We start from the raw sequence: 18,719 nt of genomic DNA on the forward strand, positions 1-18,719 counted from the left end.
GCTCAGCACTTACCTACGGAGATGGAGGGCACTGGCAGGTGGTTGATGTGGGTTTGGTTTGGTTTGTGGGTGTTTTAATGTGTTCTGCTTAGCACAGCTGCATGAAGGGAAATCCATATTTACCACCCAGCAACAGATGATTGTCTCATCTGATTTGTAGCAATCTTATAATAATGCAAATAAATGAAAAAAATTATTCCTGCTGTTGAATTAAATTAGTCCTGATACTTTCTAATGTATCCCACCTTACAGAAACTAAGAAGCCTATAAGAAAAGATTTCTCTTGTAAACTGTAAACTGAAGAGTTAGTTCACACAAGTTCATGTATTCTCATCACAGGAAACAGGACTTGTTTGTAGGAGATAGTATTTTTTTGCTAGCCAAGGTTAATAGACTAAATTTACCAGGTTATACATCAGCTATTTAGGAGTAGCAGAAGTTAAAAAACTAATTATACTAAAACATGCAAATAGTGGATAGACATGCACATATGTGTACTGTCAGCTGAACAGCCACAATTTTGGCAACTGGACAAAACCTCACCATGCTTTTCTTCTGTGAAAGTAAGTTTGTGACAGTACCCTCACTCTAATTTACAGTCTTGCAGCTATGCAAGACTGCATGAGTCCAACAGAAATACATCCACAATCAGCCCTGTCACCTCGAAAAACAACTCAAAAAAACCCCAACGACAGTTGATAACACACACAGCTTTCTCTATTTGCACCAAGTCTGACTCACTCCAAAATCCTGACTGCTTGGTACTTCCAGTTCAAATGACAATACAGAGGCAAAACAATTCTCCACACTTCAAAGGAGGTTCCAGTCAGGCAGCCATGGAATTTGGAATTTTGACCCTGATCACTCAAACAAAATGAGACTTTTGTTGAGACTTTACATGAAAAGGGAGTAGCTAATGAAAGCACCCATGGTGTCATGTCCAACAAACACCTAATTCCACTACAAACTGCAGCAGGGAGAACCGCACAAGGAGCCTGGAATGCTGGGATTCCAAGATACCAGTGCAGCATGGATTGCAGATGCAATAGGGAGGGTCACATAAGGATGGATGGCTCTTCACCTTGGTGGGACACCTGCCACATGGTCAAGGGCTGTCACTGCTTCTTCCAAAGGCAGCACTGGGAAAAAAATCTGTCTGTGATTAACTCTGGTTCGGCTCCAAAGCCAGCATGAGCACAGAGAGGATGAATCTGGCCATCCATGTACTCTCAGGTTCCTACCCTCTCCTCCTCTTTCTGATAGGAAAGAAATCACCATTCAAAAGTCCAAGCCCAATTGTATCTGGCAAGTTTAATGTATGAGCATGGAAATAAAACAGACCATTCTCAGTTTCTATTTTATCCAAAAGCTTAAATATAAAAGGATTGGCCATTTCAAAAATTTCACTGTGCTCATTCACTCCCCAAACCTTTTGAGATTGCAGCACATAAAACCCAGTGCTCAGTGTCACATTCAGATTGGGAATGCTGTAGGCAGATGATGTGAGCTGGGGTAGGGACTGCCACCAGACCACATCCAAAACCCTATTTCTGAAAATGCGCATTTCTCAAAAAACACACAATTATTTTCTTCATTCTAGGAGAAGGGGCGGGTAGGGCTGAGCAAATTGACATTTTGTTGGCTTTGTCCTCTTCCAAACCTGGAAGGGCTGGTTTGGGATCCAGGCAAGATTCCCAGCCAGTCCTCACTATGATGAATTTTGCAGTCACCAGGAACAGCTTTCAGAGTGGCTTGTAACTGCAATGAGAACTCCTACTCACATCTCTTGAAAATATTGGTTTAGGCTGTTCAGCTGAGGATGAGTGAAACAAGTGAACTAATGCACATTCCCAACCATTCTCAGCTTATTACAGGCAAGAAGTAACTTTTGCTGTAGGAAATGGAAATTCTGGAATAGCCACACAAAGCTGTAGACACAAAATCTGTCCCTGGCTATACTGCTTAGTCTTTCAGTAGTGTTCAGCCACTCTCAGATATAAACCAGTGTTCTACAGGAGGAAGAAAAATGAAAGGAGCTGCAGCATCCAGTTCCAGCCAGACACTCCATGGCCAGACTGAAACAATAGGCATTAGCAGGTCTTATTTCACAAGGTACAAGAGGGACACCCACATCACAGTAAATATAAAAATGATTTGAGCATTGTCTGTGTCTAAAAGCCAATGGAAAGACTCAGGGTTAAACACAGCAAGTAACAAAGGAAATGCCTGGCCCTCTTCCTACAACATGATGGTCCTTCCTCACAAGAACAGAGCCTGACATCCATTTTAGCCACTCATATTACACATCCTACAGATCCAGGTGGTTACAGCTCCTCTGGGAAGCATAATTCCTGGGGACTGCTCTCAGAGTGAACAATCTCTTCACTGGAGTCCTCTGCTGCTTACCAGTGATTTTAGAGAAAAAAATCAAATGTGTTCCAGGCAAAGCAGGAGCCAAGACTATCAAGCCAAATTCAAACAGATCAATTGAAATGGGATGCTAAAGCAATTAATAATAGACAGGGATCTGGTTACACTACTAGCATTTACAGTTACAGTCTTGCTGCTGTTTATTGTTATAGTTTTACAACAAAAATATTTTTTTTAGAAGTAGTTCAAGGCTAGCACCAAATGAGTGGTGGACTTCCAATGACACTTCTTTTGCGGTCTGGAGTCCTAGTTGCTAGAGTTTCTCCTCCTGTTTTGCATATATCTTATTCCTTCTGGTTTATCTTCTTGTGTATTCCAGGACAGCCACACCTTCTGACACCTGCATGATCTGAAATTTTCACCCATGGGACTCTGGCTCCTGTCTCCTCTTTCCTGTCTGAGGGCTGGTCAAGATTAGAATTTATTAGAATTTGTTAAGAAGAATAAAGCCAGGAGATTTGCAAAAAAAAAAAAAAAAAAAAAAAAAAAAGACAGGGCAACAGGGCAGGAACTCTGATTGAGTGAAATATCCCTGCTTCTTTCTTCAGCAAGAAAATAACCATGGCAACAAGAAAAAAAAAATACAACCAAAAAAATAAATTAAAAAGTGCATCTGTTGCAAATAATATTATCCTTGTCTCTTTTTGACTCTTGTTTTGCAGAGTTTAAAATAGCAATTTTTCCTCTTCCTTTTTTTCTCAGAGTGCCGCTTCAGTCATAAGTTTCTTCTTCAGTTTCTGAAAAAAAACCCAGATTCATAAGAAAATGTGACACAAAATACCTTGAATTTTTCAAATGTTTCATATCTCAAAATTAGATATGCATCCCCCACAAAGACACCCTTTCAAAGAATATTTATGGCATATATGACACCTTTCAACAATTCTAGAATAAGGTAATTCTGTTTCCAAGATAAAAGCCTGAGAATCCAAACAGAAAACCCTCCCTTCCCCTTCTCCCTTCTTGGTGAAGTTTTGCCTTGAAGAGAAGTGTTCATGCCTCTGGAAGTCTTAGAAATAATCAGTTTTGTCTAGGCATACGGCTCACAGCAGATGATTTCTGAGAAAATACAGAACTTTGCCACCTGTTTTACTGACTCTTCTGTCTCCATTTCAAAAAACAGATGGATCTAAGAACTAGGTATAAGATAGGTGTAACATCATGGGAACTGTCTCAGCTCACAAAAAATATATGCAAACAGTTTTCATCCTGCATTCAGGGGACGCACTGCTGCCTTGGAACTTTTTCCCCTCCTCCTTCCCCAAGAAAACATTTAGCTGGTTACCAACCAGTCTCTCCTTTCTTGCCGCTCCTCTCTAAGTCCTCTTTTTCAGCGAGTGCTGCCAGCTCTGCCTCTGTTTGGTAGCTCTGGTAGGAACTTTGCTCTGGTGGTGTCACTCCCTTTTGTCTTCCAGTCTGTGGCATGAATTCCAGTACTGTTCTGTTGGGCACTTGAAGGAGATACGGCTCTCTGAAGTACTGCCCTCCTGCCATGCTAGAAAAAGTCATTTGGGAATGCAACTGATCGGAGAAAGGAGCTCCCTGCACATAGAAATCACTCCAGGGCACAGCTGGATAGGCAGGGATATCTGCTGAGGGAAAAGCCACCAAGAAAAAAAGAAAAAGGAAAATAATATCTATGTAGTACAAGATGTGTGTGTTGTGCTTTACTCAGTGCAAACACAGCACTGCTGTGCAGCAGACATCACACACAGAGCAAGGATCACTTTGCTATTTACACCGCAGTGTATTTAACCAAAACATGGTTCTTAGAAGAAAAGCTTACAAAGTTCATAGCATTGTTATAATCTAAAAAAAAAATCCATGTCACTCAGCACTGATCCTGAGTGTACGTAATGACAGTAGAGACATCCCCCCAGTTTTTTTTTCCAGTCCCATTTTCCACGTTAGTTCTGCCAGGCATAAGATGGATACTTAATCTTCACTTACATTTATAAAAGCTGCAAACCAGGAATGTTTTTGTTAATTAATATTCATAATTCAACTAAGCTGCTCACTTGCTTATGTGCTGACATAAGACTCACAGGTGTGTCTGCACTGATAGACTGGTTTCCTGCCCTGCACTTTGGGAATCCTGGAACCTTTTCAGAAAGAAATTCTTCCCTTGTGAGGGTGGTAAGGCACTGGAACTCAAAGGAGTTGTGGCTGCCTCATTCCTGGAAGTGTTCAAGGCCAGGCTGGATGGGGCTCTGAGCAACCTGGGATAGTGGAAAGTGTCCCTGTCCATAGCAGAGGGTTGGAACTGGCTTCCAAACCAAGCCATTCCAGGATTCTATAATTCTGTGAACTTGGTCATCACCGCTGCATAACAGAAAAGCCATTCACTGCTGATTGTGCTCTGGACAAAAGTATGGAGTAAGAGAATATCAACTCTGCCTCTGTTCCTTTGACAACCTTCCAACTTCACCACCTTACATCCCTTGATGCTCATACAACATGCCCCAAGGAATGCAACACACACTTGGGCATCAAGCAAGAAACACATTTAATTTGATGCAGTCTGGGGCACAGCCCTCTCATTATTTCTGGCACTTCAGACTGAAAAACCGCAGAAAATAATAATTATACCTTGGAACTAGAGCAGGCAAGCAGGGCCAAATGTGTTAGATAGCACGGGCACTACCAACCTGTCCTGAACAATGTCAGCTCTGAAGAGTGGTGACAGGAGCCAGCTTGCAGCCTGATGTGAGTCAGACTGAGCCAGGCTTCCCTCCCTGACAAGGTCCACAGAACTGGTACAAAAACAGCAGCAGCATCTGTGGGCTAAACTCTGTTCTCTCATGTCATAAGACAAGGGATGGAGCTTTTGGAGCATGACCTTAATTTAACAAACCTGTCAGTCTGAATGAATTAACTACAACAGTTTGTCATTTGATTATACTTGGGCTTGAATAACTTCAAAATACAAAGCCCAAACACAAAAGGAGATCAACAATGCCATTTTTACCTAGGAGTTTGGTCTTTTTGGTTTTTTTTTTTTTTCAGAAAATTATGCTGAAGTGCCTTCATCTCAGTGCTGTTGCAAATTCAAGTCAGAGGAAGAATCTATGTCCATACTCTGTTGGCTCCTGTCTCTCTCTTCTTTTGCACTACCCTAAGATACATAACATGATTTCAAACTGGTTTCTGCAGAAGCCAAACAGAGAAGGCTGTTTTTCCTCACTACCTCCAACTGTCCCATCTGCTGTGGTACCTTTTCCACTTTGTACCCTTGACTTCCGCCACATGCAACAAAGGGATGTTCATGTACACAACAGGACACTCTTGGAAAACAAAAGTTACTTCTCCAGTCCAGCCAAAACCTCTGCACCATCTGACACATTCACATTTTATGCTCTTCCTGACATGTGCAGTCTGGGTAGTAACTTTTGATTCAAATGAATGGGTTACTCAGCACTTTAAAAAAAACAACAAGCATACAAGGAAATTAAGTGAGAGAAAGATGGGCACATCTATAGATTTGTGCAGGCATGTGGACCACTTCTTCTTTCTGTCACAGTCATTAGTGAACCCACTGATCATGCTGAATATTTCTGGGTATTATTTAGCAAATCCAGAGGAGGAGGGGGATGCCAAAATAGTTCAGAAATTTACCTGAATTGTCACTTGGCTGCTGTGGCATGACTGGTGCCCCTGCGTGGTTTTGTACATAGCCTTGTGTGGCTCCGCAGGTTATGGTTCCACTGTTGCCAGGTAAGTCAGGGAAAGCTGGATGGGACTCTAGGGGTGTTGGAGGAGGAAGGTGGTCACTGGAGAACATATTGCCGGCCCGGTGACCTTGGTGACACAACTGGGAGAGCTGACAGATTCCCCCCTGGCTGCTGTACTGACAGTAGGTGGCCTCCAGGTTGTCTGCAGGCTCCAGCTGCTCCAGACAAGGGCAGGAAGCTGGTGAACTGAAGCTGCAGAGAGCAAGGAGAGAGGCAACCCAGAGATTAAAGGAGGGTCAACAGCTACACCAACCTATCCAATTAACAACTGTTTTATTGCCAGCCCTTCCTCCCAAAGGCCAGGCACATGACAAGGGCAACAAAAGCCACTTGAGCAAAGTGCTTTCACAGCAGGGTTTTGAACAATGGGTATTAGTGGGAGAGTGGGGATTATCTTCCCACTCTCCAAAGCACTATCCAAAGCTTGAACATCCTCACTTTCACTTGACAGGCATGCAATTCTGAGAGCACTCTGAGTACAGGTAGCACCTGTCTCATAGCAGGCACCCTGTCCTATTATGCACTTTATACAGCTTTTCATACTCCTTTTAAAGTATATCGTCACATCTGCCTCTCACTTTTCATTAATGCTCCCACCTAATTCCTCATCCCCTGTCCCACATTCACCCTCCCAAGGCTTCTCCCAGGGGCTGCTTTTTTCATCTCTCTCAAAGACCCTCTCATCTGCCCCTACCCTTGATTCTGGTCGCTGTAAGAGACGGATTCCGTGGAGCCATTTTCCTGACTGGCCATGCTGCATTCACTGCTGGGCGTGTCCAGCATCAGGGGAACAATGTGGCTGTGGGGGTCAAAGGCTAGGCTGAGCGGCAGGCTGGCCCTGCGGATGGGAGGAGGGCTGGGAAGATTAGGGAAGCACTCCACGCTGCTGGGACTGAAGTGCAGCGCCTTGCTCTGAGCTTGTGCTTCACAGGGTGCCAACATTCCTACCATCGAGGAGGCTGTGAATAAAACAGACTGTCACACTGTGCCATCACACTGGGAACCTGCAGGAGCAAGCAGATGAAATGACAAGAGGACCAGGACAGAAAAACAAGATGCCAGTAAAAGAGTGGATGTTATTGATGGGAATTAAAGTAAATGAGTACCAGCACTGCTGTTGAGAAGCAAAAGCGAGTAGTAGCAAGCTCTCTGGAACACAGAATGATGTTTATTGGTTAAATAAAATTATCTTTGTGATTTCTGTCTCTGCATACTATCTTTATCCAGCTCTCAAGAAGGCAGCCAAATGAAGCAAAATACTTCTTGGAAAAGAGGCAGGAACAATCCCCAGTCATCTTCCATTTCTATTATCCTCTGGGAGGAGTGTGCTGCACAGATCACCCTTTAGAAAAAATGAACTGTGCTTTGAAAGAAACAAAGCTATGCCTTTACAAATCCACTGTCTGGGCTGTTTTGAAACACATTTTCACTCTCGTTTTGGCCTCTGATGAATCATGCCAAAAACAAAAATTAAAAAAGTAGAAATGGCAACTGAAGGTCTTTGGGAAAAAGAAGATGAGAGATGGGAAAGGAAACCAACACCTTTTTGTTGGTAGAATCTTGTTTGGTGACCTGTCTCCTCTGCTGGAAAAGGAGAGTGGAACAGTTTCCTACAGAACAGCCTCTGTGGAAAGACACAATAGAAGAAATGAAATTGACGATCAGAATCAGGTATGCTGATGATCCAGAGTAACAATTATACACAAAGCTCAAGAAGCTTGGGCGTGGTGCAAGCAAATGAGTTTCTCTCTTATTATGGCAATTAACAAATGATTTCTCTCTTCACAAATGCAGCCATCACCTGTGCAGGAAGGTGCAATGATTTCTCCAGTGTAGCTGAACCAGCTCAAGGATGAGGAAGAGAAGAGAAAATATCACCAGCTGCCCAGGTGAAGCTCTCCCACATTGCAAAGTTTTCAGGGAAAGTCTGCAGCTGCACTTCACCCTTACAGGCATAGAGAGTAACATCAAATGCACTCCACCAGGTGTGACTCAAAGGCCTTCAACACAAACCTAAACATAAAGATGCCACAACAAGTATTAGCAGCCTTTAGAGAATTTTGGAATGCATTTCCAGAGAGCTGATGAGGAGTTTTCACTTCAACATCTTGCAGCACTGTTTCTCAGATTGCCCAGTGTGCTGGGCAGTTTTGTGTCTCTTAGTGCACCTTGCCACATTCTGTTTTTTCCCAACTCTCTTCAGCCATGGAGAGAAGGAATCAAATGTTTCAATGAAAACTTTTCAAGTTTTCAATAGTCCTGATTTTGGGCTCAGTCAGAAAACTGAAGTGAAATCTAGGATGGTATCTCTAAAGCATTTACATACTCAGGCAGTTCTCAGGGGTTTATTTTTTTTGTTTGATCACACTATTTATCCATGCCCGGCAGCATCTCAGGTGTACCTGTTGCATTCCTGGGTTTTGGTTTAGGAACTGAAACTGAAGATCTCTTCTGATTTTTTTAAACCCTTCTTTAGCACTGGTTGTCCTGACCACTGTGCCCCAGAATGTTCACACAAATGTTATGGAACAGCAGCCATGGGGGGCACAACTTACCTGAAAAGCACTCTATATCCAGGTAAAGCTCCAGTTCAGTAATGACAGCGGTTCTGCAGATGGCCCTGCTCTTCCTCTTGATGAACACAAGCAGCCCAGGAAATCACTTCTAAACCCATCTCCATGCCTACTAAGAATAATTTAATTTTTTAAAAATATTTGCAACACTTAGTGCAGGTAATCTTTGTGGATCATGACAATAGGATCCCCAGGCAGTGAGACTGTGAGACAGCACCCTCAATCTCCAAAGAGCTGGTTCAGCCTTTTCTAAAGTCTCCTCTGCTTCTCTGTCCTTTCAAAGAGACACTGATATTTTGTCTTCTAAATAAAGTCACAAATGCAGTAAGAAGAAACAATTCCCAGAGAAGTCATATCTGCTGAATCTGGCATATCTACGGAAGATTCCAGAATTGTTCCATGAAGAATTCTGAACCCTGGCTTGACATAATGCTTACATTGTACAATTCTGTGGCTCTTCCTGATGCTGATGTAGAGAGAGAGAGAACCTCAGAAGGCTTTCCAGTGAACATGGGAATGTAACAGTAGGATTTTTATTTCTTTCTTCCATTACTTCTGGGTTCTCAGTCCATGAGACAACCTTGGGAACTTTTGGAGAGCAATTTAATCATTTACACCTTCACATCTCAGAACCAGTCCTGGTACTACACTTGACTTAACTCTAGAATGGTTATTCTGTTTGCAGCCTTTACTGGAACATCAAGGGCCATCACAAAGCTTTTGATAGGTTCATCCTCATCTTGAAATTATGAGATAAAGAAATTTGTTCAAAATTTGTGTGAAAGCTAGAGTCATATAAGTGAAGTCATTGGAGCTTGTAATTTATTTACTGTTCTTTGACAAGCCATATCCAGCTTCATCCAATTGCTCCCAAGATTTCCATTACAATCCCATTTCTGCCACTGAATTTAATCACCTTGCTATCTGCTTAACAGAGTTACCTGCACAGGCTGGGCTCCAGACAGGTGTCCTCAGCAAGGCAAACACATGAAACAAAGGATTTCCTGCAAGAACACCAATGGGGCAGAAAAATCCCCTCTCTACCAGAGGCACAGAAAGGAACTTTTTTCCCTAATGGGTTAACTCTAAAGAAAACACAAGCCAATTAATCGCAGATACATATGTATCGGCAAGAAATCTCAGAAGACCAAGAAAAGCTTCAAATAATTGCCCAGTGTCTAAAAAAAAAGCCATTAATTGTAATCATGCTGTTTAGCAAAAGTGGAAAAAAACCCACCAGCAAAACATTTCTAAGATCAAAACAAGCTCAAAATTGAAGTTTTGAGTCACAAGAGGCTCTTATAGCAAGTAGTGTGGCTACTATATCTAAATCAGAAGCTGTAACTGCCAGCAAGGTAACACACATCTCAAATACAACTCACTGACATTTTAAATCAGCTTGTTTGGAGAACTGGTAAAAACAGTGGGACATTTAAAAAAAAACAAGACAAGCCAAATCCACATAGCAAGAGTCAGAACTACTGGATAGAGCAAGGAAAAACAATGGAAATTGCAGCACTGAACACTCTACAAAGTCTCATGCACTTAAGTAATTTTCTTGTCCTGCTGAATGTGTTAAAAAAGGAAAGCATCTGAATAGCCACTCCAACAGGTCACACTCTGTGGACCCAACTGTACCACAATGCAGAAATCCCAGAGGTTTTTGCTAAAACCATACATGAGCCGTTTCCACAAGGGACACTATCAAGCAATTGGTTTTGCCTTGTAAATTGATAACCTTTTCATTCATCTGTCTTCTCTTTTGTTTTGCTCCTGTTAATTTGGATTTCATCCTATCCAAGTTTTGTCTCCTTCATTGTCTGAGATACCCTAATAAAAAAAACAGGCAATCCATGGATAGCCCTGCAGATCTCTCTTCTACAAGGATTCTCTACAAGTAATATCAGTCTTTTTCCCTCAGAGAGAACACTTTTTCTTCCTTACATATTGCACCAAGAATTCAGATAGGACCTTTCTTTCCTATTAGAAAGAATTGCTTGTGTTTTCCACATGGAGAGCTGCATCCCAGTGTGCAGATCCCCCAGAAAGAAATGCAAGCAGAGGACCCAGATCATGTCCCTAAATTAAACTTTATTTCTCTGACAGACATTATCCAACAGGGCAAATAGCTTCATGTTGAGAGAGAGCAGGTTTTGGTTGGGTATTAGAAGTAAACTCTTCCCTGTGAGGCCCTGGCTTATGTTGCCCAGGGAAGCTGTGGCTGCCTTATCCCTGGCAGCGTTCCAGGCCAGGATGGATGGGGCTCTGAGCAACTTGGATAGTGGAAGGTGTCCCTGCCCATGGCAGGAGGGATGGAATGAGATGATATTTAAGGTCCCTTCCAACCCAAACCATTCCCTGATATTCTCTCCTGACTAAACAGTGTCTCAGCAGAGGTACTTTAGGAACAAGGGGAGGTTCCTAAAGCATAAAAATCAGAAGATATTTGGTTTGTTTCCTTTAAATTATTTGTCTTGCAAAACCTTGGTTTCTATCCAATTAAATACAGGGCTCAACAGACTTCACCACTTCATCACTCTGAAAGCAGAATTACTCAAACATTTTGACCATATTTACTCTGTCGCAAGAAGTGGGAAAACTGGAACTGACTGAATTACAGTTAAAAAGGTCATAGGATTGACTAAAGGAGTCCTTGCCTTGGGAGGATGACAGGCAAATTTAAATGACAGAAGTACTAGATTAGGTTATAAAGAAAGTATTTCAATTACATACTTTTAGCAACACATAAAAATTCTAAATTTCCAGTTGCTTTCCACCATACCAAAATATCTCTAAGGTAAAAGCACTACCAAAAATATTTGAGTAATTCTTGGAAAATGAGTTGCAGGAACTGGCTTTAATACTGACAACTAAATACTGGTATATTTAGAATACAACGAGAGGACGGACATAATGGCATGAAATTCCAAAGAATTAATTACACTGGGAAGCAGGAAAACACACACAGCAGTACCACATGTCAGCACATCTGCTTGGGATATCCATCCCTAAGAAAGTGGTGGAGTCCTCATCACTTTGGAAATCTTTTCATATTGCACCAACTTGGAAACAAATGTAGCTAGGAAATGCTTTAGGGAGCACTCCTGACTCTAGGGAAGGCTCTTGAACTGCACACATCAATAAACAATTAGACAAATCCTCTCTCTTTCATTGCCATCAATCTTTTAACAGAGCTCGGGTAGAAAACTGGTTGAACAGCACACCCTACTGACTTAAAACTCCACTGCAACAATGATTAAATTCAATCTTCAGCTTTGGAACTCAGCTACTCTCACTCCCTCAAGGTCTCGAATAATATGGAAACCTGCCCTGCCTGGAGAAGCCAAGGAAGCTCCTTTGGATGTTTTAAGGCGTGGAGTAGCTGATAGAGCCTTTACAACACCAGCAGTTCACAGAGGCACCTTCCTAAGGCAGCTCACATGGTTCAGACTGTAACCAGAATGTTTCCATCTAAAGAATATGGGGAGTGTGTCTCAGACACAGAGAACATCAGAACCAGAACATTCACCTCATCCTTTACAGCAGCAGGACCACTGTCAAACAGCTGTTACGGAAGAATGCCCTGCTCACTTAACCTTATGAAGTCGTATTCAGAATTCCTTGATGGCTTCTGCTAGGACAGAAACAAGGACTGCAAATCTGTCTCCAGAAATAGCACAGAGGCACCACCATGCTGGTAGAGACTCAATCAGCAGTGAGCTGCCATACCTACAATCACAGAATCATTGGTAGAGACCTTAAGGAACACCTCATTCCACCGCTCTGCCATGTGTGGGGACAACTTTCACTATCCCAGGTTGCTCAGAGCCCTGTGGTCTGGCCTTGGACACTGCCAGGGATGTGGTATTCACAGCTACTCTGTGCCAGTGCCTCACCACCCTTGCAGGAAAGAATTTCTTCCTAATATCTAACCTAAATTTCCCCTCTTTCAGTTTGAAGCCATTCCCTCTTGTCCCACCACTACAGTGCCTGATGAAAAGTCCCTCTGCAGCTTCCCTGTAGGCCCCTTCAAATACTAGAATGTTCCTCTGAGGTTTCCACAAAATTTTTTCTCCTTCAGGCAGAACAGTTTCAGCTTTCTCAGCCTGTGGAGTGACATGCCACTTTTTGCACTGATGGCATAAGGCTCTGACATGCTCTTTCCTAAAGCCTTGGGGCACCTCCACCAGCTAATGCTGCAGCTGTGCAAAGCACACATGCTGCTCGGGGTCTCACCTGAGGCAGAGGTGGGTGCTGCAGGGTGTGTGCTGAGCAGGCTGGAGGAGTTCTCAGCTCCAGGGTCTCCTCCCATCCTGTCAGGCTGGTCTCCAGCAGTGTCAGGCAATGGAGGCACAGGCAGAGGAGATGCCCTGCAGCAGACACAGAGGACAAGGCAGGGCATTATGAACAGTCATGCACTCTGTCAGACAAGGAGCAAATCCTACATCACCAGCAGGTGCAAAGGGAAAGCCCTGTCTGACTAGAAGTGCAAGGAATGCTGTATCAAGTGTCTTTGGGGAAGCAGCACCAGGTCACTTGAATAGGAGAGGCAGCAGGAACAGTGCAATAAAGTAAGGTGCTCTCCAATCTTCCACTTTAATTTATCCTCTTCCACTTAGTTTTTCCTCTTTTGATTCTGTTTTCTTCATAAGAAGACACTCCAGATTGCCATAAATACATCCCTATGGAGACTGATTTCTCTCTTCACACATTCACTATCCTATGAAAGACCATCTACCCTCTTACATATTCCCTTTCCCCCCAATAATGTCCTCTGCTCACATATGAGCTGCTACCTTGGATTTCCTCAAAGAAGTCCATTACTTTCTAAGACTGATCTAATCAAGCAGCATTTCCATCACCAAGTGAAAATCCATGGAAATGGAAAGTAGTGGTGGGAGAACTGGGTTAAAAGAATCCCCAAGCACACCCAAAGCACCCGGCTGATGCATTCACAGAAACTATGTGTCATTATGAAGAGATGATTCCATAAATTTTTCTACCTCATCCCTTGCTCTTTACATGATTTCAGCCAGAGCTATTTCAATTGTTTTAGCTCAAAATTAATTTGATTAATCTGTGTTACAGGTTAATCAAAAGGACTTTTAAGAGGGTTCATCACAATTTGCCCAGAAATCTGACAGGCTACCTAGGTCCAACTCAATGCTCAGCTGTTCACTGTTAAAAGGTGAAGGGGAAATGGCAAAAGAAAATATTTAATGGCTTCGGTATCAATTGTGGAAAAATGAGAAAACAGAGTAAGTTCCTTACCCATAGCCCTCTGATCCAAAGGGGACTGACAGAGCTGATGATGCTGGATATTTTCTGTTGCCTTTTATGCTCAACTTCTGCAATTTCCTCCACTTTGCCCTGCGATTCTGAAACCAGACCTGAAAAATGGGAAGAAAGGAACACATTCAGGGAAGAAACCATCTACACATGGAGACAATGAGAGTGTCCCAGTCCCTGCCCATCCCTTTTCTGCACAGAACCCACAGGCAGCACTGTCCCCCAGCAGGCATTACCAGGACACGCTGTGGTGTCACACCAACCACAGCTGCAATCTTTCTCCTCTTCTCATTGTCAGGATAGTGGTCTTCCTGGAACATCTTCTCCAGCTCTTCTAGCTGTTCTAGAAATGATGCATTGTCCAAAGAGAGAGAGATGGGAAGTATGTGACAAGAAAATAAGAAAAAAAATTTAAAAGAGAGGGAAACAGAAAAAAAAAAAGAACATTTTTATTATACTAGAAATACATGAGTAACAAACAATTTTTTAAAAATAAACCACAAAAATCAACAAAAATCTTCTTCAGCTGTTTCAAAAGCAAAGAGCATTGCCAGTGATGCTTCAAATGAAAGACACTCAGCAACCTTTATTAGTGGAGGTCTTCACACACCTAATGGTGTGGAGTGCAACGCAATACCAGTTAGAGCACATCAGCACTGGGAAGGGAACACCAAGTGCCACTGGCACTGCAAATGTCACTGTGTGCCAGTGCGTGCCCTGGGATCTACCTGCACTATAGAAGGTGCGGGGTTTCTTCTTGACAGGTAAGGATTTTTTTCTCTTGGCCACATCACAGCTGCCTCTGGAGTCCAGGACTGAAGAGTCCTCATAGGAGTTCTGAGCTGCAGTCCTGGCTGGAGCACTTTTGGATCGGTGAGGGGCCAGGCCGATCTCCTCCTGCCTGCAGGCAGCTCCAGCCACTCCACTGGATGCTTGCTTAGTTTTTCCCTTCTTTGCCTCCTTTTCAATCTCACCAGGGCAGTAACTCTCAGAGTGCTCTTGTGACCGTGACTGACCTGTGGGCTTCTGTGCTAATCCAACCTTCGTGTCACTGCAGAAATCCAATGGTTGCTCATACACCAAGGCAAAGTCATGCTGGCCATCAAGGACAACAGAGCCTTTGGAAGAGGACCCAGTTGCCTGCAGGCTGCTGCATCCCTCATCTTCTTCCACCTCCTTTACAGAGCTATTCCTGTCTTCTATTCCCAAGTTGTCCTCAACCATTTCTTGTCGGATTGTGCCTGGGAATGCAGGTAGCACACTGCTCTCTGCGCCATGGTCACCAACAGCATCAGCATCCACCACAAGGTGCTCTGTATTCAGCAGCATGTTCTCCCTCTCATCCTGGCATTCTGCAAAGCAAAAATGAGGGAAAAAAATCCAAACCCCACCCCACATGCCCATTGCCTAAGCTGGATGTGCCTGGATCAGGAGTTTTAGTTCTGGGGGAAGGGAAAGACCACACAACAAAACCCAACAGTGACAAGAGAGCTCAGAATAAGGACAGGTGCTGCCAGGAAAGCAACAGCAAAGAAGCTGATATGGTCAATATGGAGATACTCAAACGTGTGATGAGAAAAGCCTCATTTTAAAAGCAAACTATAAACTACAGAAGAGGGTAATTCCAGACACAGAGATTAAAGGGAAGCTTGCATATTACAAATACAGTTGTGGGAAAACAGCTTCAGAGATAACACAGGTCTCTGGAACAAGCAACAGAACAAAAATCAATGACCTGACAAGATTCCAACACCTTATTAAAATGAGCAGAAGAAAGACAGAAGCAAAATTCTGGTCCACTTTGTCAGCAGGGATTACCTGACAAACATCATCACTTTTTTACTTTTACAGAGTTCTATCATACCAAAGCTGGCCAAGCAAAAAACCATTAATTGTACAAACTTCTAATAATTGCCTTAAATTAATTCTCTGTAGCTTCAGTCACACTTCTGAATAAAAGATTTACAAGATAGGGAGTGAAATAGGGGGATAAGGACAAAATTTGGTACAGAAGTCCAACAAAGTTTAACAAAAACCCCAAACTGTGTTACAATAAGAAAGACTAAATAGTAGAAGACAGGTCAGAAAGAACACAGCAAGAGAAATAATTAAAATAGGCAACAGAATAATACAGAAGCCTTATACTTTCCCAGCTGGCACATACATTTCCAAATAAAAAGTTCCAAAAATCTCCCAAGCGGCTCAGAATGTGTAAGTCTGTGTGATTTCTGCTATTTTTTTTTTTTTTTTAGAGTGATTATTTCATATGAATAGGAAGTAGAATAATAAACCCAAACCCATGTAGTTGCCTTTGTCTGGAGAGAAGAAAGTTTGAGCAGGCTGTTGGCAGCATTCCAATAGCATATGACAACACAGAAACTTGATAGTTTAATTTTTTAGGGAAAAAGATACAAATAATTTCATTTCACTGTGCTCTGCTTTTGATATGTATTAGTGCAATGTCAAAATAAAGGATTTGCTTCTGCCTCAATGTCTCTTTCAGAAACAACTGCTAATCAAGGAAGAGCCCCACAATTCTAAGCAGACCAGAGAAATTTCACAGAAGTATGAGGGGATGGCCGGCTACTCCAAGAGCATCTAATTTGCTTTTTATAGGATTAAGAGAACCAAATTAGTTGCAAGGGAAAGAAACAGAAGCAGGAAACTATGCAGCTATAATAATTTGATCTTGTTAAGCAGCAACTAGTTTCCACTGCATATAATATCCTGATGGGGAGAGTCAAGAACTGAATGAGAAAGAAGAGGTCTCTGGTCCATATAATTAATTTTTCCACCATCCTCCTGGTTATATCTGAGTTTATCTCACTCATTATGTGAGGGGGGAAAAAAAAAAGTATTTTCACATTGTTTTTACTTGTTTCTATGCAAGCCCCAGTATGTGTTTACATCACAAGCGTCCAAGTCTTACGTGGGCACCTGGGAGTTTCATATTCTTTACAGAAATAGACCTCCAAGTGAAAGTAAACTGCTGTGCTTTATTTCTAGAACAGATAACAAAAATCTCTCAACCATTTGGGACTGCCAAGGAAAAGAGCTGAAATGAAAACCAAGTTTGGAGAGAAAGATGGGCCTTCCTGGTAACAAAGGGAGTTATAAAACCACTCCTTTCTCCCATAATTCAGAGACCAGACTGAACACCACTTTGTCCCACTTTTAGAAAAATAGAACGTTAAGGAGAAGGAAGTTGACGAGTGGGTGTTCAGGAATAGGTAGTCTGGAACACGTGGTGCGCTTGCAGCAAGCCAAGCCCCATTTTCTATCTCACAGCCACCTCCTTAGACATTCCTCGGAAAAAGCCAACCACTTCATCCGCAAGGTTTTTAGGGTTGTTTGGGGCATTTGGTATAAAGCCACCTGAACACACACACGGCAGGGGAAAAGGAACAGCCTCAGAGGTACCTCCACACAAGGAGGGGGAAAACTGGACAGCGAGGAAGGTGCAAATGAGAATTCCCGAAGTAGCGGGAGCCGCTCGGTATGACACAAAGAAAAGACTCCCTGCCCCCAGCCAGGTGCTTTTACTAGCAGGGAACACGAGGGCCAGGAAATCCATCATTCCCAGCCGCGGGGCCTAGGACGTGGAAGGCTAATGAGTGCCCAGATAACATCGCTGAGGAGCGATTATCCTCCCCCGGGGCTGCCCATTAGGCTCATTGCCGGGTGCCCCCACCGGATAATCAGGCGAGCCGGTATCACTCATCCCCCCTGCCCTCATCCACACCCTTACCATAGCCCATTCCAAGCCCTCTGGCCGCCCGCTCCTCCGGCTGCTGCTCCTCGTCCGCCCCGTCCATGCCGGCTCCGTGGCGGGCCCGCTCCGACCCAGCCCGGTTAATGCCCCCGTCCGGCCGCCCGTCCTGCCCGGCCCCGGCCGCCTCATCAGGGCCACCTGGGCACAGCGGGGGAGACCGCCCCACCCCTCCCCCCTCCACGGGAAGCACGCTGGGCCCCTGTTCTCCACACGGAGGGAATGGGAGTGTTCCAGCCTTGGTGAGGATATCGGGAAGAATGCTCCCCGTGAGGAGCTGGCTGAAATATCGCCGTGTGCACTTTGGTGTTGCAAAACTCGCCACCCGTGGATGGAGGGGACTTCGTTGTCAGGACTGCTAGACCTAGTTCTGCGTTCCTCAGTACGAGGACAATGAGCTACTGGACAGGGTCCAGCGAAAGGAAACCAAGATGATGCGGGGTCTGGAATGTTACAATGAGAGAGACTGCAGGGGCAGGGTCTGTTCTGGCTGCGGAAGACTGGGAAGGGTCTTGTAATCCATATAAATAATCTTTAATAGGTGGCATGAGGATGGTGCCAGACTCTTTTCAGTTGTGGCCAGCGGCAGGACAAGGAGCAATAGTGTGAAAACCGCATGTATTTTATGATTGGCTTTTCGCAAATATTAAAATGAATATTATATGTGTTGTGTTAAAAAGTAATGCTGTATTAATTCTCCTAAGTACTGTGTTAAATATAGTTTTAGGTTATAAAAATTGTTAAAATAGAAACTATGCTATGTAAGATGCTTTATTTAACAGAAAGGGCTTACAGCGAGATAGCAGCCACAGGACACCTAAATCTTTCAGAGAAAGGGAATTTATTGCCTTCTTATCAGAAGAAACTAACTTCTTCCCGCCTTGGAGGCGCTGTTAGGATTAGAAGGAAGAAGTTGACAATGACCAG

General features: G+C 43.4%; 1 protein-coding gene across 6 annotated transcripts; it reads right to left on the reverse strand.

Annotated features, from left to right (window-relative positions):
* Window positions 1-990: 990 nt before the first annotated feature.
* On the reverse strand, window positions 991-17,864 carry NOBOX (NOBOX oogenesis homeobox). Of its 6 annotated transcripts, none has more exons than XR_010442619.1 (10): window positions 17,772-17,864; window positions 14,752-15,375; window positions 14,260-14,366; window positions 14,006-14,124; window positions 12,971-13,104; window positions 9,676-9,738; window positions 6,856-7,120; window positions 6,046-6,353; window positions 3,720-3,925; window positions 991-3,167 (listed from the first exon to the last, which is right to left on the reverse strand). XR_010442619.1 is itself a non-coding variant. In XM_064730988.1 (10 exons), the coding sequence occupies exons 1-10, from the start codon at window positions 17,836-17,838 to the stop codon at window positions 3,142-3,144; spliced, it is 1,875 nt and encodes a 624-aa protein (XP_064587058.1). In that variant the 5' UTR covers window positions 17,839-17,864; the 3' UTR covers window positions 991-3,141. The 6 variants fall into 6 exon arrangements, 5 of the variants coding, with proteins under 5 accessions (XP_064587058.1, XP_064587033.1, XP_064587026.1 ...); XM_064730988.1 differs by having other exon boundaries at window positions 3,720-3,881; XM_064730963.1 differs by having other exon boundaries at window positions 3,720-4,019.
* Between the last annotated feature and the right edge of the window lie 855 nt (window positions 17,865-18,719).

This window comes from Zonotrichia leucophrys, chromosome 1A, assembly GCF_028769735.1.
Source record: "Zonotrichia leucophrys gambelii isolate GWCS_2022_RI chromosome 1A, RI_Zleu_2.0, whole genome shotgun sequence".
Classification (NCBI taxonomy): Eukaryota; Metazoa; Chordata; class Aves; order Passeriformes; family Passerellidae; genus Zonotrichia; species Zonotrichia leucophrys.